The sequence below is a fragment of the Rhinatrema bivittatum genome, chromosome 2 (assembly GCF_901001135.1).
Source record: "Rhinatrema bivittatum chromosome 2, aRhiBiv1.1, whole genome shotgun sequence".
Lineage (NCBI taxonomy): Eukaryota > Metazoa > Chordata > Amphibia > Gymnophiona > Rhinatrematidae > Rhinatrema > Rhinatrema bivittatum.
The window spans coordinates 511860615-511886113 of NC_042616.1; the positions used below are offsets into that span (position 1 = coordinate 511860615).

At 43.2% G+C, this 25499-nt stretch overlaps 1 protein-coding gene across 7 annotated transcripts in view; it reads right to left on the reverse strand.

The window, feature by feature from the left end:
* Positions 1 to 13986, reverse strand: part of KIF13A (kinesin family member 13A) — a 374589-nt gene extending 360603 nt beyond the window's left edge. For 3 of the 7 annotated variants that reach the window (XM_029590721.1, XM_029590724.1, XM_029590720.1), the window contains exons 1-2: positions 13392 to 13985; positions 12935 to 13028 (exon numbers count right to left, since the gene is read on the reverse strand). In XM_029590721.1, coding sequence (XP_029446581.1) covers positions 12935 to 13028; positions 13392 to 13446 — 149 coding nt within the window. In that variant the 5' untranslated portion in view covers positions 13447 to 13985. Of the gene's footprint in view, positions 1 to 12934; positions 13029 to 13391 lie in introns of all 7 variants that reach the window. The other 4 variants (XM_029590726.1, XM_029590727.1, XM_029590725.1 and 1 more) reach the window with 2 other exon arrangements.
* Between the last annotated feature and the right edge of the window lie 11513 nt (positions 13987 to 25499).

Below are 25499 nucleotides of genomic sequence, written 5' to 3' on the forward strand. Positions count from 1 at the left end.
AAAAGTCGACTCAAATATCTATGGCAGTTTATACTTTGGGAAGACTATTATTCTAATGCAATCCATTTCCATATAATGCTTCACAAGGGATAGTGAACGTTTACTGTCATCGTTGCCAAATGGAAACAATGAGATCAAGTTTCGGTAAGCCAGGCAGTGCCAGTTACCCAGATAACTTTATCAAAGTACTCAGCAGGGTAAGACTCTCGCTGAATATACTTGGCTAAAGCTACCAGGATTAAAAAAAAGTTATCCAGTTTACTAAAAATTGGTTTATAAAAACACAAATGGCTGAGCAGCCACAGGCACCCCCATCCCCCCCACAAAAATATGAAGTTGGAGCAAGCAAACCCCCTCCTCCCCCCCAAGGCGCAATGTAAACCAGAAACAAGGAGGAGAGGCTTCTGAACAGGGATTGGTCCTTTCGCCGACAGTGAAGGGACCAATCAGAGACCAGCATTTACTACCAAGCCAGTGGGAGGAGGAAAACGCCTGTCTGAGGTGGAGGTGGATCACTTGCTTGCCCCATCATCTTATTATTTCAGGGGGATCGGCACGGAGAGGGGGTGCCGCTGCAGCTGCTTATGTTGCGTGCGGGGGTTGTTTTGTGGTCTTCAGCTAACTTTAGGACTGGTTTTTTTTTTTTTTTTAGCCGTCCCGAGTTAGCTGGAAGAACTTTACCCGGCGAGTGCTGATATTCGGTGGTACTCAGAAATGGAGACTGTATCTCAAATGTCCGGGCGGGTGCCCACCAGAATGCCAGTGACCCCATCAGACGGTACAGTTTGATACAGCAGTCAAGACGGAGAGAGGTCACACAAAGATCAAAATCTTGGATTTCAAAATACTGACTTTACTAAACTGTATTAAAAAAAAAAGTATATCCCATCTTGTTGTCATTCGAGGCAGATTACATTAAAAATGTAAATATCTTAAAATCCAACACAGACATAAACAGCCAAACTAACAATTATAGACAACACAGAATTATAAATAATGAAAAGATTTTGGTAATCATCCCCAAATATATCTCAAAGGCATGAGACACAGGGGGCATTGTTGCCTGCTGTCAGTTGGATTTATAGTCATCATTATCATCATTTATTTATGACCCGCTTGCAGAGAAGCTGGGAGAAGATAGGCGAAGTGGAATAACAGCGAGACAAACTAAAAAGAGCTATTATGACAGCAACAAATCTTTATGTAAGAAAAATAAAGGAAGCCAATGAGGTGACTGGAAAGATAAAGGCAGAAAGATCAGTACAAAAGAACTCAAAAAAAGGAAGGTAGGTAAGAATACTAGGTGAAGCTGAAAGGGATGAGGAAAGAAATTAGGATGCCAAACGCTCACATGGAAGAAAAGATTGCGAGAGAGGTAAAGCAAGCTGACAAAACATTTTTCAGGTGTGTGAGAGAAAAGAGGAAGGCCAGAGGAGGAATTTTTAAGATTGAAAGATGACAAGGAACAACATATGGAGAGGGAAAGCAGAGACAGTAAACGAATACTTTAGTTCTGTGTTCACTAAAGAAGGCTGGAGGAGGACTGCTGCTAGCTCGAAGGGTACAGATGGGAGTTGGGTAGATACAGCCTCATTTATGGACTAAAGAGTGTTTGGTTGGAACTGGCAAAACTGAGAGTGGAGAAGGCCATGGGGCCCGATGAGATACATCTCACTGCAATAAGGGGACCTCAGAGAGGTGTTGGCGGGTATGCTGAAGGGCATGGTCAATAGGTTACTGGAGACAGGCGTGGTGCCGCAAGACTGGAGAAGGGTGCATCTCAAAAACTGTAAGAGAGAGAGGAGGTTGGAAAGTGCAGGGCTGTTACCTTAGCTCCGTGGTGGGAAATTTTAATGGAGACTCTGCTGAAGGAAAGGCTAATGGACTATCTGCAATCTAGTGGATTGCAGGATCTGAAGCAACATGGATTTTATTATGATTAGTAATTAGATTCAGCACGTGCCTTTTCATTGGTAGCGCAAGGCGAGTTACATTCAGGTACTACAGTTATTTCCCTATCCAGGAGGGTTTACAATCTAAGGACTTGATTCACTGAAGGCGAGATTTTAAAAGCCCGGCGCGCGTAAAAATCGCCACTTATGCACATGGCCGGGCCCTGCACGCACGTAAAATGGTGATACGCACACAAGTGCCAGGCACTAAAAAAAAGGGCGGGCCAGGAGCCGGCCGGGATAGCAGCCACACAGAGCTGCACACCCAATGCACATAATTCAGCACCATCAGCAGTCAAAAAAAAACTACGGTGTAAACAAGGTCTCTCAGCCTCACTTTCATCACTGACAAAAAAATACATCTGTCCAACTCATTCATCTGAAACAGCTTTTTCTTCCCCCTTCGCTAGCTATGCAACAGATGCCACTTAATTAACATTGTTCCTTGTAAACTGACTTCCTAACATAACTCGGTAAGGCTGAAACAAATTAGCGCTCGGCTAAGGAGAGCTACAATATAACTGACAGGCTTTTCTCTCCCACCTTGGTGATTCGATGCAGGGGATACATGATCCCAGCACCTGAAAGACAGGCAGCAGTAGGTGTGCCGGCTCTCAGCTTACTCCAGCTCTGCCACACAGCAGAGAGCTCTATTTCAACATGACAAAGCTACACCTGTCGCTCCCAGAGACATTTATCAAATATGCCCTTTGTGGGGTTTTCTGAGGTTTTGGAACCGTTATACTGCATTAAGGGCCTTACTCAGGAAGAGTATTTTTTCCCCCCAATTCTGGGAAACAAAATCTTTCGTTGAATGAAAACCATTCCTTCTGTTCTTCTCTGTGCAGTATTGTCTTATGCCACAGACTGGCAATTGAACCATGTGGTTAAACAAACCCCAAAACTTTTTTTTTTTTGTATTGAAAAATAAGGTGCTCAAGTCATAAATGCGCTGCTTTTTTTTTTTTTTAATAAAACAAGTCCTGTACTACCACCACTGCTTGAACTAAAAATGTGCCAAATCTATTTCTTTATGGTTTTTTCACTAAATCATCAATTCAACTGTCTCGCTTGTCTTCCTGCCTCTTTCAAGGTCCTGCATTAGGCCCTGAAATCCATTTCTGACAACCAGGGCTACAACGTCAGGAACCAGGATTGGACTGCCAACAGCACAAGCAGCCCACATTCTCATGTTGCTTAAATTATGCCCGGACACATTTGGTTAAGGCAGTGCTGCCCTACCGATTTTTTTTCAAAAGTATGTTAATGATCAAAAAAGAATGCAGGAGTGGGAAAACTTCACTGAATACTCCAAGTACATTTTATCACACAGCCCCTTTCTCTTTAAAAAAAAAAAAAAATCCATTACCGTATAAATGTTTGACTACACTTGCCATCCAGCGGCTGTCCTGATTTCCTCAGCATGCCCGTGGCATGTTGTCAGCCCACTGGGGACCTCTGTGTTGCATCCCCTTCATCTCTGCTAATCGTGCCCATCAGGTTGGCTACTCATAAAAAATGAACATAGCTCTAAGTTAAATTTAGTGATTCAAAAGTGCAGAAAGAATCTAGTGAGCTGGAAAAATAGCAGTTGCGGCATAAGCAAACTGCTAAGTAACAAAAATACAACTTCCTCGCCACTGAAGAGAATTCCTTCAGTGCTGTGCAGTCGTGGGGGGGGGGGGGGGGGGGGATCTGTAAGAGCACGAGATTGGCACTGCACAAGTGGGAGGCAGGGTGAAAAGATTCGGTCTTGGAAATCCTTATTTCCAGCCTCAGCCAGCAAGGATGTCTGTGACACCCAGACTCCCATCACAGGGAGGAAACGGGGGGGGGGGGGGGGGGGGGGGGGGGAGAGAGGAAGGACGGACTGAACTAGCACTGTTGCTTCAACAGCTGCAGTGACAGACCTCGCTCTAATGCGAGCTAGGCAGCACTTGTACCTAACCAGACTAAGAGATGCCATCTCACGATGACCCTCATAACTCCATATAGTTGCCAGCATTTGCATCACAGCGGCACGTTACATTAAATCACCACCCTGCTCTCATCTTTCGTGACAAGTTAGGAGTGGCGTGGCTGAAGTGTTCGTCTACTTGAATACACACAAATAAAAAAAAAAATCAACAAAAAGCCAGAAAAGAAATACATCAATAAAAAAGGTAACATCTTACATAAACATAATACATTTCTTGACTTGCTTCTGGGAGCTACATTCCCTTCCTTATTCCAAACCAAAAATGAGCTGCTCATTTTTGGTTTGGACTTGAAGAAATGTGTAGCTCTTGAAAGTCTGACAAGAAATGTATTAAGCCCAATAAGAAAGATATGGTCTTTTCTGATTTTTTGCTGACCTTTATTTCCAGAAAACTGAAGAGTAAATCTTTTGTGCTTTGGGAACAGCCAGTGGCATGCCATTTCTACTCCACAGTAAGTCATGGCAGATTCCGGGCCCAGCCTCTCTCACCCTCACATGCTGACCCCAACTGCTCGGTCAGGGAATGCCGAGCTATATTAAGCTAGTCAAAGAGATCACTGGCACAAAAGCTGCAACACATCAAGGGCAAGGGGATCTTTAAGGGCTTTTTTGCCTCCAAAGTCACAAGTTTGAAGATAACCCTTTACATATAATCAGGCAACAAAACGTCTGTCAAAATAAACTCCCTTTGTCACTGTGAAGCTTGTTAAAGCCACAAGTTTTAATAAATTTAAAAACAAAATTACTTTTTATAAAGACCCTTTATAAAGAGAATGATTACTTTAGCTAGAAAAGAAAGTGAAAATCCTTGCTCGACAAGCCACCAAAAAAAAAGTCTATTCAGAAACGGAAAACCAATGGGCAACAGAAAACGGGATGGGGGGGAGGGGACACCTGGAATAAATGCTGTCCCATCTGTGAATTCCTGCCCTTGCTCTCATCAGACATAAAGGCAGGTGACTGCAGCCAAGCCTGTCTGCCTATTTTTCCTGTAGGCTAACAGGATCTGGCATGGCCCTGTAAAACCAGCCTGCAACAGTCAAGATATTCAACAAAAATTCTTAGAACCACGTCAGGTTTCTCAATTTTTTTACAAATTGATTGAAACGATACAGACACTTGCAATAAAAAAAATAATAATAATAAAAAAAGATATTTCAGCCTTCACTGTTATTTTTTCCCCCCGATTAATCTTCCAGCTTTTATTCATCTGTTGTATGTGGATTTTTTTTTTTTTTTTAATAGCAGCCTCAGCTTCCACAGTCCTCATTTCACACTGTGCTACAGACACGAGAAGAAACCAGTACAATGGTACACGTCTAAAAAGACTGCAGTGCCGGGGCAAACCAAACTGTGAAGAGGCATTTCAATCCTGCTGACTCAAGAAGTCTGCCAGACCGAAATGCTTCTTCAGGGAACATCAAAATAAAATACAGTATTATAGTGTCCTAAACAGTAAAAAAAAACAAACCCCCCCCCCCCCAACAACGATAATATGGAGGCTGTTTCACTACCGAGAAGAGAACAAGCATTCTCTTCAAGCAGGGCCGTCCCTGCATACCATATAACATCCATCTAAAGATATTTTGGGATGCAGAGGGTTTTATTTTACTGTTATCTGCACTCGTGGAACATTTGACCTTAGTCAACTTTCCAAGTTGGCTGGAAGAGCATTTTCACAACTGAAAATGTGTTTTCTAGGTCAGGGGCTCTGGGACAAGGGCTTGGCATAGGGTTGCAGAGTCTTTTCTCCCTTGGTTACCAATTCCCCCCTCCTGCTCAGGTCAGAAGTGACCAAGCCATTTCCATCTGACAGGTATTTGTTGGCCTCTGTGAAAGGAATCGTCTGTCTCGGTGCAGTTCCCATTCACGGATGTCAATATGAAGGGGTGGGGGGGAGATGAAAATCGTAATTTGGCACTAAGAGGTACCATTTTTTTTTTGGCATTCTCAGGAAAGGTCAAAGGTTGCACAGGCATGGAGATCGAATTCCCCCCCTAACCATCAGAAGTGGTCCCTCCTGAGCAGGGTCAGATTGCATTGGCAGGGTAGTGTTGAGAAGGTGCCAGCGCCACCTCCTCACAGCTGTACCTGTGACATGGATAAAGGCAGGACTTTGGTTTGCAGTGCTGTAAGTCTGCCAACTTTCACAAGCATTACATTCATGAGATCTAAAAACAAAAACTACTCTTCCGTGCTGAAAATGCATCTGCTTAACACTCAACATCTGGGCAGCTGGAAACCGAGACACGCTCAGAACAAGTGAAAGAGATTCTGGACCAATAACCAAAGTGTCTCCCACAGAAAGCGAGCAAAAGGTTTGCTCCATATGAAACTAATTATGTTAATACAAAAGTAAACAGCGATGGAGACAGTCACTGTTATATCTACTTTAGAAAGAATAATCTGGGGGCATAATAGTTGCCGGATGTATACAGAGGCACTTTAGTTGAGTCTGTATTATTAAATATCAAAATAATAGTTTTTCCGTCTATGATCCAACTCAGCCACATAATCTTTTAGACAATAGGGCCAGCCTCCAGGAAATAAATAGTGGCCACAATTGATACTGGGCAAAGAAGTAGCTGATTGAGGTTAGGAGCTTATGTTTGATTATGGCTAGTACAGGAACGTAGCTTAGTCTATGTCATCTGAATTTTTTTTCACTTTGTATATTATTGAGATCCATTCTGCTCTATAATTTCTAGAACCTTGGATCCCCATAATAAGATCTATTTTAAACATGTTTTACTAAATTTGTTTGTCCTATCTTCTGTTTTTGTTTATTTTCTCTGTGTAACTGTTGGTAAAACACAACAATGTTTCTTTCCCAAGATTACTAAAGTTTTACAATTCACAGCAAGACTTAGGAAAAAAGTAAAATAATTTTCTTTAAACAAAAACGGAATAATCCTTTGCAAAGAAACATGGAAGCAAGCTAAACAAAGTGAACTAAAAGGCACTGAATGCTCTGATCCCTTCTAACACACACACACACACACACACACAGTTATATTGTGGTGATTCATCTTAAATTCATGTTCCTAGCATTACAAAGCAAGAGAGAACAAGGAGCGATTCCCACTGGCACTAGAAGCTTTCAGAACATTCAGAATGTAAGACTTCAGAGAATGCCCACATCAAACATTGTCAGAATATTAGCAAGTAGCACTATGGAAAGAGGAGAAGGCTGATCAAATGCTATAAAGTAAATGGCGAAAATATACCACGTTAAGAGATACAGAGCTGAGATCAGAGCGGCACCACAACCATCCACTTTGAGAATAGAGGTGGATATGCAGTTACCCAGCTACCTTCACCCAGAGATATTCAACAGAATATACCGGGCTAAGCGTCCCGCTGAATATCTGGTAACTTCAGGACAGCTATTTTTCCAACCAGATTTATCCAGCTAGCTTTAGCCCTGCCCCTCCCTCCTTACCTTTTTTTTGGCGGGTAAATAGTTACTCAAACAAAATTTAGCGGGGGGGGGGGGGAGAGGAGGGGCAGATGGAAAATTTCGACATCCTGTGTTTTGTCTGGGGGACTTCCAAAACGTTACTCAGACAATGCCTTCGAGTATCGACTTCACGTGGCCTGATCAACAAAGGGTTTTGTTCTCCCCCTTCTATGACTATGTAGGAGAGAAAGCTCAGTAAAATGAGGACCTAAGTGCCTTGGCCCACTTAATTTCTTGCAAACCTGGTTACAATTCATCGTTTGCTAATACAGGGTTTAAAAATAACGCCACGCACTGCTATCAAACTGGTTAAATGTTAAGCTGCACAGCCATGTAATGGCCCTATAGTGCCTGGTAGTGTAAGAGAAAACCCAGGCTGCACAACACGACACAGGAGACACCTTAATTTCACAGATGCTCTAGAAGACAAAAAAATAAAAAAGAGGCAGAGATCAAATGTGCCAGCCACCCACACACCTGATAAGCAATACCATACAACCACGTGTAGGATAAGACAGACAGCATAATGCAACTGGGATGCGCATTGCTAACCAAGCAATGCAGCAATTCCCATCTTATCCGCACACCCAAAAGTGGTTTACTGCACATATAAAATGGTTAAAGAAAAAGAAAACCTAACAAGAGCACGTTTCACATTAAAAACATTAACTTTACTACTTATCTATCCACAAGGAAAACCAGTCCAAGAAAATAGTCCACTGCCTTTTGAGAGTCTATTTCAAGTGACAACAGCAACTAATTTACAGAGTTAAACCCTGAATCTAAACGAAGGATTTCTCCAAGTTCACCCATCACAAGCTGGAAGACTACGAGTCTCAGTGTTCCAGAAACATAAAATCAGTTCCTGGAAGACCAAATCGTACAGATGGCTTGGTGGAGAATAAAGAGAGCCCGACACAAAAGTCAAAAGCACCAGAACTTCAGCCACAGCCAGCTACTCTCTCTGTTCCAAACCCTTCAACTAGGCGAAAAACTGAAAACTGTTTAAAATAGTCAGGATGACTACTTAAAGTTCTATGATGAAACTTTGTTCATTTAGGCTGGCAGCTGCTTTGGACTGTTAAGACTGCTTGAAAACATGGCTTTAACAGATGGTGAGGAGTAAAAATCAAGGACTAAATCCAGAAATGAACCAATGGAATTAAGGGTCTACCACAATTTGCAGGTGATATCTTTTTACTGGACTAACTTAATACATCTGTGACCAGCTTTGGAGAATTATCCTCTCTTCATCAGGTGGTCTTCTCTTAAGATCACATGATCATGCAGGTTGCTCCACTTCTCCACAGAATTGTGTTTTATATATATATATATATTCCAACATTTTTGAGTAAAATAGGATTCTACTCGTGTGTGTGTGTGTGTGTGTATGTGCATACATACACACAGAGCAGAAGAATGCCTTCGAGTTTTAACAGTTTATATAAATATATGACCATTAAAACTCAAAATCCTTCATTTTTGTTTTTTTAATTTTTGTGAGGATGTCAATGCCTAGTTTCACAAAGCTCCTCCAACTGTCGGGCCGATACAGTAAGGAGCGGTAGGAAGAGCTGCGTTAGTGCCGGGCGCACCCGCGTTTGCCGCACGCACAGTCCGGCTCACCTACCGCTTGATACTGTATTAAAATCGCATGCAAATTCAAGCCGCGTCCAACACGCGTCCAACGCGCGTCCATGAAGCGCAATCCATTTTACTGTACAGGCGCTTTATACAGCGCCTATACAGTATCCTGGGTGCGCTGGTGCCTGTCATTTCAAATGACATTTGAAATGACAGGCACCAGGAAGTGGATCCCAACTTTAACCAAAGAAAACCTAAAAACCTAAAACCCCCTCCTCCAGAAGCGACTCGACATGTAAAATATGTGAATAAGTGTAACCAACTTACTTTTTGTTTCTTTTTCAGCCCTTTCAGCCTTCTCTGCCGACCTCCGGAGGGGGCAGCTGGTGGCGAAAGCGGCTTCCAGCGGCCCCCGCCGGCGAAGACGGACGAACGCACGCCCGTAGTGCACGGGCATTCAAGCCAGCGAAGCACATGTCGTCATGGCGTACGCTTCGCTGGCTAGAGCACCCAAATTGACGGGCGCTCAAGCCAACGAAAGCACATGGACGGGCGTGCGTGACGTCACGGCGTACGTCACGCACGCAGAGAAGGCTGAAAGGGCTGAAAAAGAAACAAAAAGTAAGTTGGTTACACTTATTCACATATTTTACATGTCGAGTCGCTTCGGGAGGAGGGGATTATAGGTTTTACATATTTTACATGTCCAGTCGCTTCGGGAGGAGGGGATTATAGGTTTTACATATTTTACATGTCCACTCGTTTCGGGAGGAGGGGATTTTAGGTTTTCTTTTGAGGGAAAGTTTGCCGTCTGCCTCTAACACAGGGGTAGGGGGTAAATTAGCAGGTTAAACGCGCAGCTAAACTGCAGGTTAAAAAGGCGATAGTCGGGGCGCGCATGACTGAATGGGGGGGGCGGGAATAGCTAATCCGATCATTTACATCTCATACACATGCTGCAGGCAGAAGGGGTTACTCGTTGATTTAAAGAGGCGGTAAGGATGGGTTAAAAGGGATAGTGAATCGCGGATTGGGCTAACGCAGCCAAATTGTGAGTAGAAAGCGGGTTAGAAGCAGGGTAACCGCGGCCGCACTTTACTGTATTGACCTGTTAGTTACTCCTATCATTACAACTGTAAGTATATGTAAATCACAGAGCTGCTATGCTGCCCCTCACCAGAGTCCCATGGAGGTATCACACTAATATCTATATAAAATGTATGCATCATTCTTCTTTAGAAAATACATTTTACTTGGTCTGATGTCAGAATTGTTTTATAAATGAGGACTGCAGAGGTGTCTGAAGGAGATGAAAAGATGCACCAGAATTTGTTACAGAATAGGTAAGACAGTCCATTTTTTCCAGAATCATATTAGCGTGATGTGTTGTCAATACAACAGGAAATACTGCCCAGTGGGAGGGTAGATTTTACATTAACCTTTCTATCGCAATGAGTTCTTGTCTCTGGAAGCTGAATAAACTGTGTACGTAGTGGGAGGAAGGTGTGAATGGTAACTTTATTATTTTAAAAGCAAAGTTTCTGGGCCTTTGTTAGTCTGGGACCCTTCTGGCCTACACCCATTATGAAATTTTACTGAAAAGCTCATTACCCAGACTATATATATATATATATACATACACACATATGTACAGTAAGAAGACAGCACAAATAGTAAAGTGGACATCGATTTATAAGAGTAGATGTGCAAACATTTTACTTAAATATATATATATATATATATATATATTATATATATAAAATAAAATCAGAGCATAATTAGAAATAAGGCCAAGGAATGAGACATGAGGACATGAACTGGCAATTTCTGCTTAAAAAAAAAAAAAAAGACTCAGCCTGTAGTGATAAAACCACAGGAAGCCGTGGCTATGGGTTGACCACATCATCTGTAAGGCTGGAAGACTCCAAGACCCAACCAAGAAATGAGACAAACGTCAAACCTTGAATAGAAGGAAATCCTACCCAAAATTGGTTCTAGCTACAAATCACAGTTTTTCACTCACCTCTCTGAACAATGCCCAGTCAGAAAGAAAAAGAAAGCAAGCATGATGTTGTCAGATTCATACACAAAATCTGATGTTTCCATATATAAAATACATCTAAGCCATAAGTATACAAAGAGATATTGCCATCTCAAAGAACACTGATAGAACTTAACACCTTTTGAACGTCAGTTTTGTAGTATGGCGTTAAAAACTTAAACCCCACCTTCCAAGTTATATTTCCTTAAAACTTTGTCTATAAACGCTCTAACAGAGTATGATTCAGGAAACATGTAAACCTGAATCTGACAGTGTAAAAAATTACAGTAAAATAGCAGCATAACTGTAAATGTCCAATACTTGAAAATTTCAAATTTCATGCAATGCAGGCACTGGTGCTATTTTTTTTTCAGTTCTTTCTCTCTCCATTTCTGGGCATTAAAGATTGGGTAATCACAGCCCCCGCAGGTGCTTGAAACCTCTGCTTGGCAGAACTGTACAGAGATTTGCCCTTGCCTTTTGCAGTTCAGAGTACTGGGGGAGGGGGGTTCTTCTCTAGTGGACCCCCAACAGGTACTAGCAAAGCCTTCTTACCTTCTGAGATCTAAGAAGTCAGGCTCTCCCAGGATGGAGCTGGCCTCAGTACTTTACCCTAATCTGTTTACACTGAGACAAGGGGACATACAATGCCAAGGCCCTAAAAATCCAACCACCATAAGAAGGGACAAAAATGGTCCCAAACTGCAACAAACACTACAGCTTGGTTATTTATTTATTTATTAAAGGCTTTTATATACCGACTTTCTTGATACAAATCAAATCAACTCGGTTTACATCGAACTAAGCAGAAACTATAAACCAACCAATCAACAAGAGACAATTTAAAAGGGGCATAAAGTTACATTATAACAAGGATGCCTTAACTGGGAGTAGGAAAAAGAGAGGGAGAACAAAGATAAAGTACTATATTCAATAGAGTATGGGAGGGAGGCAAGGAGCCGACCTCATGATAACTTATAAGCCTGATTTAGCATTTGTTTATTTACATAAGTGATGGAACAATTCTAAGTCAGGCTGTTGGGCTAGAGGCGGGGAAGGCTCCACTAACCAACAATAAATCGTCCACTAACCAACAATAAATATTTAGTTTAAAATAACCTTAGCTAAGGAAATCAAAATTCCAAGTTCGGCACTGTAAAAAAAAAAATAAAAATAGTAGTCAGCCACTGAAAAATGCATTGGTATCACGAGCAATCTCCACTTCCTCTCCATGTAGTCAATTCCATCAATCAGTTAAAAAAAAAAAAAAAAGACAGATTCAAATGTAATAAAAATTATGACTATCGCTTCTTGGATCAATCAGCAAGCTGGCAGGCAGGTAAAAATTCCGAGAAGGCCAAAGACCTGTCGCTTCCCCTTCCCCCCAAACAAAACGGAGCGCTTTCCTTGTTCTGATCTATTTTTACAGCCTGCTGCATTGGTATTTTGGCCTCCCGCCAGCAGCCGCTTTCCCGGGAGCTTCTCCCACTTGTCTCGGGCAACAGCGGGAACTTTGCAAAACACAAACGCAACCTTCCCGGGCCCTCGTGCGCGCCCCTCCCCCACCCACCCACCCCGCAATCCGAGTGCCACGGGAGCTCCGGGCACTGCGAATGGTGCAAAGCACCGGAGGGGCCGCTCCGGAGGGCTCGGTTACAGACCGACCGATCGTTTGCCTTCCGCTTCCCAGCGTTATTTCCAGGCCACCGAGGAGGCCGGGAGTAATTTAAGTCAGTCCGGGGGGTGCAGAGCTGTGCCCGCCCGGAGGGGCAACAGAGCCTTCCCTGCACAGTTCAGAGAGAGAGAGAGAGAGAAAAAAAAAAAAGGAGCGGGACGAAGCGAGAATAAAGCAAGGCGAAGCTCCTGAAAGTGAAGTTCAACGGGGCGCAGGCGGGGGTCTCGCCTTTTGTTGTTTTTACCTGTTTTCTCCTTGTTTCGTGTTGGAGGGCGGAGGGTGCAGGACCGTCTGATTCCCTTCCATCTCCACAACGCACTTGGTGTTCAGCTCCAGTTCTAAAAAAGGAACAAGTGGGAGGATAAGGTGGGCTTGTTGGGGTTTTGTCCCGTATCCCTCTCCCCCGTGTTCCCTAAAAACCATAATCTGCTTTCCCCCCCCCCCCCAAAACAATTACGTTCATGGCTTTCTTTCAAAGCAACAAGCCAACTTGCAGCACGGATCGACCTCGGTGACTTCCCCCCCACCCCCCACAGTCCCATCCCAGCGGCTGCAAACGATCCAAGACGAAGCCAGCGAGGCGGCTGCAACACTGCAGTTTGCCTGGAAAATCTCAAATCTGCAAACAAGTCTTCCCCCCACCCCAACCAGATTAAAAGAAAAAAAAAAAAAAAAGAGGGAAAAAAAAATAAGCAAATTACCTCTCCGGTTCATCGGCCGGACTCGGACTGCAACTTTTACCTTGGTATCCGACATGTTTCGCACGCACCGTCTGCCCTGCCTCTGTTACCAGACGCGGGATTTCTCGCTCTCTTTTTTTTTTTTCACCCCCCTCTCGGTGCCACCGGGAAGGATCCGTGCGAGCGGAGCGGCCCGGCGATCGCCTCGGCCAGCAGAGCGAGAGAAGCCGCCGCGGGCGGCGCAAGGTCCATCGCCGGTTCTCCCCCCCCCCCCCCCGAGCCGGGGAGGCGCCCAGGCCCCGCTCCCCCGCCTCCGGCGCGCGCTCGCTCGCGCTCTCTCTCTAGCGCTGTCTGCACGGCGGAGGAGCTGCTGCTGATCCCGCCACCGCCTCCTCCTCCTCCTCCTCCCCCGCTACTCCTGCTGCTGCTCCTCCCGGCCTCACCGCCATCCTCCGCGCCCCGGCCTCGCCATTGCCGCCGAGCCGTGCACCGACGGGCGGCGCAGAGAGTAGCTGCCGAAGCCCGGGCGGAAACGCACGAAGCGGCGGCTCCCACCCCGGGGAGACGGAGCCCCGCCGCTCGCACACAGCCGGGAGGGGGCGGGGTGCGCCGAGGCGCTTCCAGCCCCTGGGAGACAGGAAGCTCGGCTCCTTTCTTTTCTTTTGAAACCGAGAGCCTTACTTGTTGATCGGGCTGTTTGACGAATATATATATAATATATAGTTCACCCCTAAAACGAAGCAAACTACCTTCTGGTCAGAGAGGCTCTGCTAATGTTTCGGGTGCTCGGCATTCTGTTTTCTATTTTGTCATTCTGATTCGCTTTCCTCGAGTAGTTCAAATTTATTATGACAGTTTAAAAAAAATAAAAACAAAGTGGCTTAACTCCATGGCTTTTTGTAGGCTATCGGCTCTCCCCGCTAGTTCAAGCGCTGGCTGCCTGTGTCTGTTTCTCTCTTTTAAGTCCTCTTACTACCATTTTGCCTGGGTTAGAGGATGGCACCCATATGTTGTGTTACTCTAACACCAATCCAAAAAGACAATGCTTTACTTCTTTTCCTGTATGTTTGACTGATGCAAAATTCATTATCTCCTCATACCAAAAGTAAGCCAAAAATTCAGTTTTAAGAACATAGGATTTGCTATTCTGTAACAGACCAATGGACCATCAAGCCCAACATCCTGACTCCAACATAGGCCATCCAGGTGACATATACCCAGCAGGATCTCAAAGAATAGATCTAGTCCTTCTTGCAAGGTGTCTCCTGGCCCCCATCCTTAGAAAAGGAAGAATGTATGACAATACAGCATTTTCTGAACCCTGTAATTTCATTTTACTGTTATTATAAGAACATAAGAAAGTGCCACACTGGGTCAGACCAAGGGTCCATCAAGCTAAGCATTCTGTTTCAAATAGTGGCCAATCTAGGTTACAAGTATCTGGCAAATACCCAAACAGTAAATAAATGCCATGCTACTAATGGCAGTAATATGCAGTGGCTATTCCCTAAGTCAATTTGATTAATAGCAGTTTATGGACTTCTCCAGGAACTTGTCCAGACCTTTTTTAAACCCAGCTACACTAATTCCTTAAACACATCTTCTGGCAATGAATTCCAGATTTTAATTGTGCATTGAGTGAAAAAGAATTTTCCCCAGTTTGTTTTAAATGTGCTACTTGCTAATTGTAGTCCTTGTGAATCAATTATTTACTCTCAGATAATACATTTATTCATTCTAGGACTCTCATGATTTTATACCTCTTATCATATCCTACCTCATCCAACTTTTCTCTAAGCTGAACATTCCTAGCCTCATTAGCCTTTCCTCATAGGGGAGCTGTTCATCCCCTTTATCATTTTGGTCACTCTTCTCTGAACCTTTTCTACTGCAACTATATCTTTTTTGAGATGCAGCAACCAGAATTGCACATAGTACTCAAAGTGTGGTCTCACCATGGAGTAATACAGAGGCATTATGACATTCTCAGTTTTATTCACCATGCCCCTCCTAAAAATTCATAACATTCTATTTGCTTTTTTGACCACCTCAGCACACTGAGTCGATGACTTCAATGTATTGTCCACTATGACAACTACATCTTTTTTCTGGATGGAAATTCTAATATGGAACCTATTATTATATAACTACAATATGGGTTATTTTTTCCCATGTACATCACTTTGCACTTGTCCACATTAAATTGCATCTGCCATTTGGATGCCCAATCTTCCAGTCTCGCAAGGTCTTCCTACAATTTATCACAAGCTGCTTGTGATTTAACAACTCTAAATAATTTTGTGTCATCTGTTATGCATTTTTTTCTTTTTCCTTTTCTTTTAACTATTTGGGTGAATTTTTAAAGTCATCTGTGCACATAAAATATGGGTTTATGTGCGTGAATGCCTTCTTATTAAATTGCCCAGGGTTTGTATGTGCAAAACTATGCAGGTAACACAATTTCACACATACTTTTATTCATACAAAAAAAGGCAGTCCAAGGCGGGGGGGAGGGGGGGGAATTGGTAGGCAGAGTTTGGATTTATGTGCATAATTTTGATTTTTAAAAGTATGCATGTAAATTTGCACACACAGGTTACACATTGCAAAGAGCAGTGTAAGTGTGCGGGTGAGTTTGTGAACGTACTTTTGCAGAATGTTCCAAGCAAGCTTATGCACACAAGTTTGGTTTGAAAATTGGTGTAATTTATAGATTATTTATTTATTTATTTAGAACTTTTCTATACCGACATTCATATAAAATATCACATCGGTTTACATGTAACTCGGGAAGCATAACACGGAAAAGAGGCAAAGTTACAATGAATGGGGGAAAATAGCTTGGAAGTATGAGGAGTCAGAGTAAAAGGAGATGTAACTGCCACAAAGATATACAATAACTTTGGCAAAACATGTACAATTTGTTTTGCTAATAACATTTCATAAATCTGAATTAGTGCTTTGCTATCTGTTTCTTCACTTTGTTTTCTAAAATAATTTAACACCTCAGGCGGTACACATCCAGCAGATCACTGCCTTATACAGGAACCAAGGTCTGCACATTCTACTTCCGTAGAGCCCTTTCCACTGCAGCTGCCCTGCAGGTAAAACAGATCCAGTGACTCAGACAGAAAGCACTGGGCTGCCACCTAGCAATTGGAGCCAACCTCTCCCCATGTTAAGTGGGATATAAAACAGCACTGGATGCAGTTATTCCGCTCCTCCTTTCCTTCTAAAAGGAAACTCTTGTGCCAGCAGCATCAATTTGAATTTATTTATTTATTTTATTTATTTAAAGCTTTTTTATACCGGCATTCATGACAGAATCACATCATGCCGGTTTACAAGTAACAAGTGGAGAGATAACCTAACATTTAACAGGTGGAGAGAAGCAAGAAAGTTACAATAAAACAGGGGAAGCAGGAACTGGGATAAGAAAAGAAGCCTGAGTAGTTTTAGGAGTAAAACAGAAACAACTATTTACATAGTGCTGGAATGTAACTTGATGGTTGTAGCAGACAGTTCATAAGGCCCATTGGAGGAGTCAGTGAGATTCAGGAAAGGCTTGTCTAAATAGCCAAGTCTTAAGTCTTTTTCTAAATGTTAATAAGCATGGTTCCTGTCTGAGGTCCAGGGGAATTGCGTTCCAGATAGAAGGTCCCGCCGTGGAGAAGGCTCGTTCCCTGAAGGTGAGGTGGTGTGTCACTTTGGATTGGGGAACATGTAACGATCCTCTGTAGGCTTCTCTGATGGGTCTGAAAGAGGAGTGTAGTTTGAGTGGGATTTGAAGGCTAAGAAGGGCTTGGGAATGGATGGTTTTATGGATGATGGTAATGGACTTATGGAGGATTCTGAAATGTATTGGTAACCAGTGCAGATTTTTGAGAATGGGAGAGATGTGATCTCTTCTTCTGGTGTTTGTCAGGATTCTAGCTACCGCGTTTTGGGGCATCTGAAGAGGTTTAATGGAGGAGGAAGGGAGACCTAGCAAGATAGAGTTGCAATAATCTATCTTGGAGAAAATCAGCTTGGAGAACCGTTCTGAAGTCCTGGAAGTGGAGGAGTGGTTTGACTCTTTTTAGTACTTGCAGTTTGTAGAAGCCGTCCTTGGTGGTGCGGTTGATGAATGATTTTAAATTCAACCTGTTGTCGATTAGAACTCCTAGGTCTCTTGCTTGGGTGACGAAGATGTTAGATGGTGCGCTTAGTGTGATATTACTGTTTTCCGGGGAGATGAGGAGGAGTTCTGTCTTCGCTGCGTTTAGAATCAAAACTTTGACTTCATCCCCTTTGAGTCGGGTTTCCCTTCACCAAGACAAGGCCACCTTGGAAAAAGCAAGCATTTCAGAAGGCTGTATAAGGGTTTCTGTAGTGCCAATTTTTAAATCCTTCAAAGTAAGAACAATAAAAGTGACACAGTTCATTTTTCTGGATTTATTCTTTTGGCTAACTTTAAACGTTGTTGATACGCTTCAAGAGAGCATTACATCAATAGTAAAGCAAGTCGTATGATAAGAGCACCTAAGTGACACTGCTGTAGCCTAATATGTATTGCAATGCTACCACAACAACTAAATCATGAACAGTGTGCTCAGATTTGATACTCTGTTGGTCCCCTTTGGCATACATTAAAGTCTAAATACTTGGTCTCTATACTGCAAGAACAATCTCCAGATGGTCACATAGTCTGGATATTTGTCTTTGGTTAAAAAAAGTAAACATATCTATGGCAACCAGTTCATGCACATTTTCTGGCATTTTTTAAATGCAATTATAACCCTTGTTTTCACTATGCAAAATTGCAGTCAATTGCAGTGAAAGAATCATCCAGTCAGATATCTTCACAATGTCATGCACAAAGAAGGATTCTTCACATGGCAAGGAAATGACACATCAACGCTAGGGATATGGAGGGGAGTCTGAGATAGGCCCTTTGCACTAAATACAGTTCTGGTCCTAGCAGTATCTTTTTGCATGTAATGTTAGAGAAGCTCTGTGCTAGGAGCACCATTGCATTGAGGCCTTTCCCTTTTGTAAGGGCATTCTGTGTCAGCACTATAATTTTTTATTTAGTATATGCCACAGTTGTACAGAGATGAAAAATTACTAATATACCTAGTCGGCCACCTTCTACATGCTTTGGATTTTCAGCAAAAAGTAATTTGAAGCCATGTACTGGAAACAGAGATAAGATACAATAAAGTCACTTTCAACAACAGAATACACGTTTTTTTTATCATTGTTAGGGAGCCATTATCAAGCTCGTGTCATTTTCATAAAACATGTAAAATTAGGAATCAACCAAAAAGAAAATACCAGGTTAAAAAAAAAAAGGATTGATAAAATATTATTATTGTAACTACTCTGGTCCAAAGAAATGCTGTTTTGGGGGTGATAATGTTTCTCTTTCCCTTTCACTAGGCCACCACTAGTAACATAGTCAATGATGGCAGATAAAGACCAAAGTGGTCCATCTAGTCTACTCAACAAGATGTTCAGGGCTGTAACTGCTGCTCCATGCAGATTACGCTAGGGCTTCACTTCCATCCTCTTGTCATTAGGGATCCTTTGTGTTTATTCCATGCCATTCAGGCAAAGAAACCTAAATGTCATAATCTTGTAGTCAATCATCTGACTAATAAGCCATGTTACGTTACTTTCATGACCAATCACAATTCCCTCTGGACACAAACAAAAATTAATTGTAACTGTGTAATCTAATGAGCTTATTATGCTAAATAAAAAGCATGTACCAAGAATATTAAGTTACTTTCTATAGAAAAGTATACTATCATAGTTAGGCAAGTAAGACAAACAAATGCTTAACTACAACACTGCTATGGTAACAGAGGATCAAATTGGAGCATTTGGTTCTACAAACTTCAGGGAAAGGCCCATGCACAATGAATTGTTTCAGTGTAAGGCTTTGATTCATCAAGCTTTTCCCATTAGACCAGATACCCTTCAAATTCATCTGTGATTTAAGACAAAACTTAGCCTACTGCCTAACCAGCATAATAAATGCTTTGCTAATCCAAGGCTTCCTTCCTCTCTCACTTAAAAAGGCCATAATCAAACCTATCTTGAAGAAACTAGGCCCTGATCCAAAAATAGCATTCACTTGAACGCTGGCCAACATGGCAACTCCTTCCTAGTCCTTCTAGATCTTTCCACCACCTTTGACTCTGTTGATCACCAACTCCCAACATGTTGCCTAAGGGACATCGGTATTGAAGACTCTGTCCTCAAGTGATTTGACTCTTCCCTGTATAACGGAGCACAGCCAATTTCATGGGCCAACAAAGCATCTGTTGCGTAGGGGGTGGATTCTTGGGCTAAGGTGGGGTTGACGCAACCCATAGGCGAGGGCCTATGGGTCCCCACTGTCAGCAGGCAGAGTGGGCTGAAGCTAGAGGCCACTGGAGCTTCACCTATACCAGCCCACGTTCCCCTCAGGTTGAGCCTTTGGGTGCCGGGGCCGGCAGGACGTAGGCGGGCCTCAAGGTTAGGTACTGGTCGTAGATGGTTCAGCCCAGAGACAGCAGCCAGTAGGTGGCGTAGAATTACCCTGGAGAGGTTGCGGATCAGGAATTCAAGCACCAAGGAACAATGAGAGACTAGAGGTGCCTGAGCAAAGGAAGGCTGAAGCCTTAATAGTCCATATCCAGAGGGTAGCAACCAAGACGTCACTGTGAAGCTTGAATGGAGGCTGGAGTCACTTGAAAGGTGTAGCAAGCAACGTGGATCTCTGGACTCTGGAGTCTATAGGGTAGTCGTTTGTAGCAATGGTCAAGGCACGGAGAAGGCAGGTGAGGTCAGACGTAGCAGTGGTCAGGCACGGAGAAGGCAGGCGAGGTCAGACGTAGCAATGGTCAAGGCACGGAGAAGGCAGGTGAGGTCAGGCGTAGCAGAGGTCAGAACCAGGTAGTCAATCCAGTAGACAGACGAGATGAACACAGGAAACAGGAACCAGGAATCACAGGAATGACAAGTGCAAGGCAACTAGAACTCGGAAACCGGAACAGGAGACCAAGGAGACCTGTGGCAAAGGCAGTGCCTGAGCTTTTATATGTTGAAGGAAATGACGTCAACATCCGAGTCAGTGGCCAGGATCCCGCCGTGGACCCTTTAAATGATTCATGGTGGTGCCCGCTTGCGCCTAGGGAGAGGCGCGGCGCTGCTGACGGCATCTCTCCCACTAAACTGATTCGGACATACCAAACACTACACGTTCTTATTCTTGTTAAATTTCTATCGTCTTATTCTTCTTCTTTTCCCAGTTAGAACCATCCTTGTTTTATTGTAACTGATTTTTTCTGCGCACTGTTATAACTTGTTATAATTTGTAAATATATAAAATGTATACTCATGTTATATTTATACACGTTTATAATGTATTGATCACCCCTGTTTTATGTAAACCGACATGATACGAATCTCCGTGAATGCCGGTATAGAAAAACTCAAATAAATAAAATAAATAAATAAAATAAATAAAATCTCTCCGCAGCCCATGCGGAGAGGCCCGGAGGACGGAGGCATCCAGGCTGGAGGTCCTACGATGTGGCGCAGAGCCGGAGGCGCTCACGGAGGTCCGAGGTCGGGGCTGGCAGCCCACCGCTGCAGCAACAGAGAACTGGAGCCTGGAGACTGCGTAGATAGGTGAGAGGGCTGTGCTGCAGGGCTGCTGTGGGCGGCGAGCGTAACAGCGTCCTTACCCAGAGATCTTACCTGTGGAGTACCCCATAGTTCAATGCTTTTCCCAATCCTTTTCAACTTCTACATTTGACCAATCAGCAATCTCATCCAGTCTTTCAACATTGAATGCCATCTTTTTGCCAATAATAAATCCTCTATTGATTTATCTAAACACTTTTCAAAAGGAGAAAATCCCTCAACATTGAGAAACAATCTACAAAATCCAGATTTTCATCCGAAAAATTTTTTTAAGGAAAGAAGAGGAAGGTTTCATACAATTTCATATCATCGCATCCAGCAATGTATGGCAATTTTAATCATAAACTGACCTCCTCCAACCCGTGAATGCTTTTTCTATTTTTTAACGTGATTCAATTTTTTTAAGGTGAATTGTGACTTAAAACTCTTTCTTGAGATTGTATCTACCCACGATCGGGTTTTTTCAAACTTCTTCAAACTTCTTCACAAAGCACCGAACAATTCCCAAAAAGCCGACACACAATTTTCTCATATACAGTCTTTCTGCAGGGGACTTCCCTATCACTTATCTGTACATGTTTTCAGTCTCAAATCCATGTCCGTGTCCCAACAAGGCCTTGTTTCGAATCGTTGATTCTTCATCAGGGGACAGTTGTTCTAGACCGGGATTTGGAAATGTTCGGCGTTTTCACTCTCCTTAAACCGCCATGAAAATGGTTGCCATTTTAATTTAAAAGCCCAGGCCGGCATATGTCTTTTATTCACGCACCGCCACTACAAATTTGACCAATCAATGGGTGCGCTATACAGTGTCATCACGTGGGTTATATATGAATTTACTCTGACAAATTTACTATCTCTAACACCACGCGAATCATTGAAATTTAATGAAAAAATATATAGGGAAACCCAATTTTGTACCATGATCTTAAATTAAGATATTCCATTCTAAATCTTCATTTAATCCCCTCGGGGACTGCTTACCCAGCGTGAAAATCCAAAAAGCTTCCCTCAAATCCAACAAATGCTTGCGATCACCACCACGTGAAGAAATTATTACTTGATCTATAATGGTCCACTTTATTTGTCCTCTGCAGAAAGACTGTATATGAGAAAATTGTGTGTCGGCATATAACACAAAATTGTTGAGCCTTAACTGAGAAATACTGATACCATCAATTTTGCATGAACATCATTCGATATCAGAGCCTGAGTTGAAAAGTACTTAATACCGTGTAACTTCACCATATTTGAAGTGACTGTATACCTAAGTGACTGCAAGTGAGCTAAAAAGCTTTTAATATCGTGTAATTTCACATGGAAGCTGTTGATATCGCATTTGAAATAACTGTACACTTTAGTGACTGCAAGTGATTGAGAAGACCGAGCGCTTTTTGATGTTTTGTTACCACCCATGATGCAGAACTTTCTTTAGGGAAAACTGGTGCTTTAGTGGCCAGGATGTTAGAGATAGGAATTGTTATTATTTTCCAAATGCTATGTCCTGCCATATCTGATAAGTAAAAGTCTATTTCTGAGGATAATACAGTTTGTCTTTTCCCTGACTTAGGATCGCAAGTAAGGTGGGAGGGCAGCTGGCAGTGTCTTGTAACAGACAGGTCCCTGCACCCCTAAACCTGCCTGCAGTGCAGTTGCACCATGAATCTATACAACGGCTTTATGATATTCTCAGTTTTGATCTCTATTTATTTCCAAATAATTCCTAACATTCTATTTGCCTTTTTGACCACCACCGGACATTGAACTGAAAATTTCAAGGTATTGCCCACAAGGACTCCGAGGTCCTTTTCCTGGGTGAACTGAACCAGCATCATGCACCTGTAGTTGGGATTAATTTTCCCTGCGTGCATTACTTTGCACTTGTCCACATTAAATTGCATCTGCCATTTAGAAGCCCAGTCTCCTAGCCTCTCAAGGTCCTTCTGCAGTTCTTCACAATCAGCTACTGTTTTAATAACTCAAAACAATTTTGTGTTATATGCACAATTTTTGTGTCACTTGTTGTTCCTTTCTCCCGATTATTTAGCAATATGCTAAAAAAGCACAGGTGCCAATACAGACCTCTGGGACACTCCACTAACAACCTTTCTCCATTCAGAAAACGGACCATTTTGTCCGTTTCCTGTCTTTTATCCAGTTACAAATCCACAATAGGACACTTGTTCTGATCCCAAGACCTTCCAATTTCCCGAAGAGACTCTCATGAGGGACTTTGTCAATTGCCTTCTGAAAATCAAATATACTATGCCAATCAGCTTACCTTTATCCAAATGCTTATTTACACCCTCAAAAAAATCTCCTTGCGATGTTCATTCTGTTATTTTGTTGTTGCTTCATTCTGTTTTGTTCTTTTCCACTGTTTCCCATAGTGATTGGGGGAGCATTTTGGGACACATTTGAATGAAAGACCTTATATAAAATAAAAATGGAGGAGTTGATACAGCCAAAGGAATAAAGACAATAGGCTCAATTCAGATATTCCAGCCTATTTTTACAAATCTTATTTCCTTGTTCCAACTGCATGTGAGCACTTCATTCCAGATGTTGCAAAGTCAACTAGGTTGAAAAGTTTCTCCTTAGTTGTATAAGACTAAAATATAACACAATGTTCCTTTCTGAGGGATGATTGTTTTGTTTTGTTTTAACAGTAGGTTTGGCCAGAGTCAGTGTTTCTGTGTTCCCAATTGGATTGGGAGGCAGGGAACTATATGTATTGCATTTTAAATGAGGGATTTGTTTTGTAGCTCACTTTGAGAAATGCTTTTCTGAATGATGTGAGATATATCTAAATACAAAAATTAATAATAAATTAGCCGATCCATATTGTATAGGTTCTCTATTTCAGCCAAAAAGACACAGTTCTCAGCTCATTGCTCAGGCCTGACATTTGATTTTAGCCTCTGAGAGAGGAGATAACTTTTTCGCTATATTAAACCATTTCTCTTTAAATTTAGCTTTTAATTCCACGCACCAGGCTGTTCTGTAGCATCACACTGAGTTATGCAAGACGTCCCAAAAGGCTGGCAGGGAGGCTAGAACTAAATAAAGATGGTCTGATTTTTCATGTCAAAGTGAAAGTGACTGCATTCCTTATAGTATTTCCTGGATTAGATTATTGTAACTCATTGCATCCAGGTCTTCCTGCAAACTCTTTAAGGGCTCTCCAGATCATGCAGAATGTGTCTGCCCACATTCTAACAAGTTCAAATATGAGTGATCATATTACCCTCACGTCTCTGCTCTCTTTATTGGCTCCCTGTTCAACAGCAGATTAATTATAAGATGGCTATGGTTATTCATAAACTGTTGTACAATGTCTCCTCGCCTTAGATCAAGTCGATGCTGCAGATTTACACTCCTACTTGAGCTTTGAGATCTGCTCACCAAGGTCTCCTTGAGGTACTGTCTTCACACTCTCTATGTCTCATGGAAACACGGGGATGGGTCTTTTCAACTGCTGGCTCTCTGCTGTGGAATTTCTTCCCTTCATTCTTGTGAAGGATTATGGACACTCAGGTCTTTATGTAAAGAGGTCTTTGAGCAAACTGGCTGACCCTGTGTGTTCTCTGTTGGGCGCCCCATCTGCGCTCGGCCCGCGCATGGGCCTGCTCACCTCGCTACCTCCTCTGCAGGTCATGGGTCGGCCTCCCCAGTGGCAGCCGCGAGCTCCTCCAGGCCTCGGCGTCCCACGGCAGTGATCACCGGGCCTTCCACTGCGCACCAGGCCTCATGCCGGAGTTCGGCGTCCTCAGTGGCGTTGGCCAAGCCCCTATGTGTGTGTGTGGATGCCCGGCCTCTTGTAGGGCCAGGGGTGGGTCCTACTCCATGGCACGTCCTGATTGAATGCTCAATATAAGGAAGTTCCTGCCTGCACTTCCTTGCATTGGCAATCAGGTCAGCTCTGTAAGTGTACTAGTTTGCCTCCGCGTTCACAGTCTTGTTCCAGTCTTGTTCCAGTCTTGTTCCAGCCTTGTTCCAGCGCCCTACTGTTCCAGCCTTGTCCAGCATCCTCCTGTTCCAGCGTCCTTCCTTTCCAGCGTCTGTCTGTCCTGGCTCCCCAGGTAGTACCCTCGGATTGTCTCTCTGGTACTCACCTCGGCCTGCTCCTTGACCATTCTGCTCGCTGCCTGGATCTTGACCGCTGCCTGCCTTGTGACCTCATCTGATCTCTGGAGCCTGACCCCTGCTTTGTTGACTACTCCTCGGACTGATCCTCGGAACCTGACCCCGGCTGCCATTGACCACTTCTCCTGATTCTGACTTTGTCTCTTCCTTGGTTCTCCAGACCTACAGCCTAGTGACCGACCATGCTCCCTTGGTGCTCGTGGGCATGCCTCTCTACTACCTCTCCAGGAGACCCTGCGAGGCCCACCTAAGTCCAAGCAGCCTGGGTCCCTATGGGCTCCACCCGGGGGGACCACGGACTTCCAG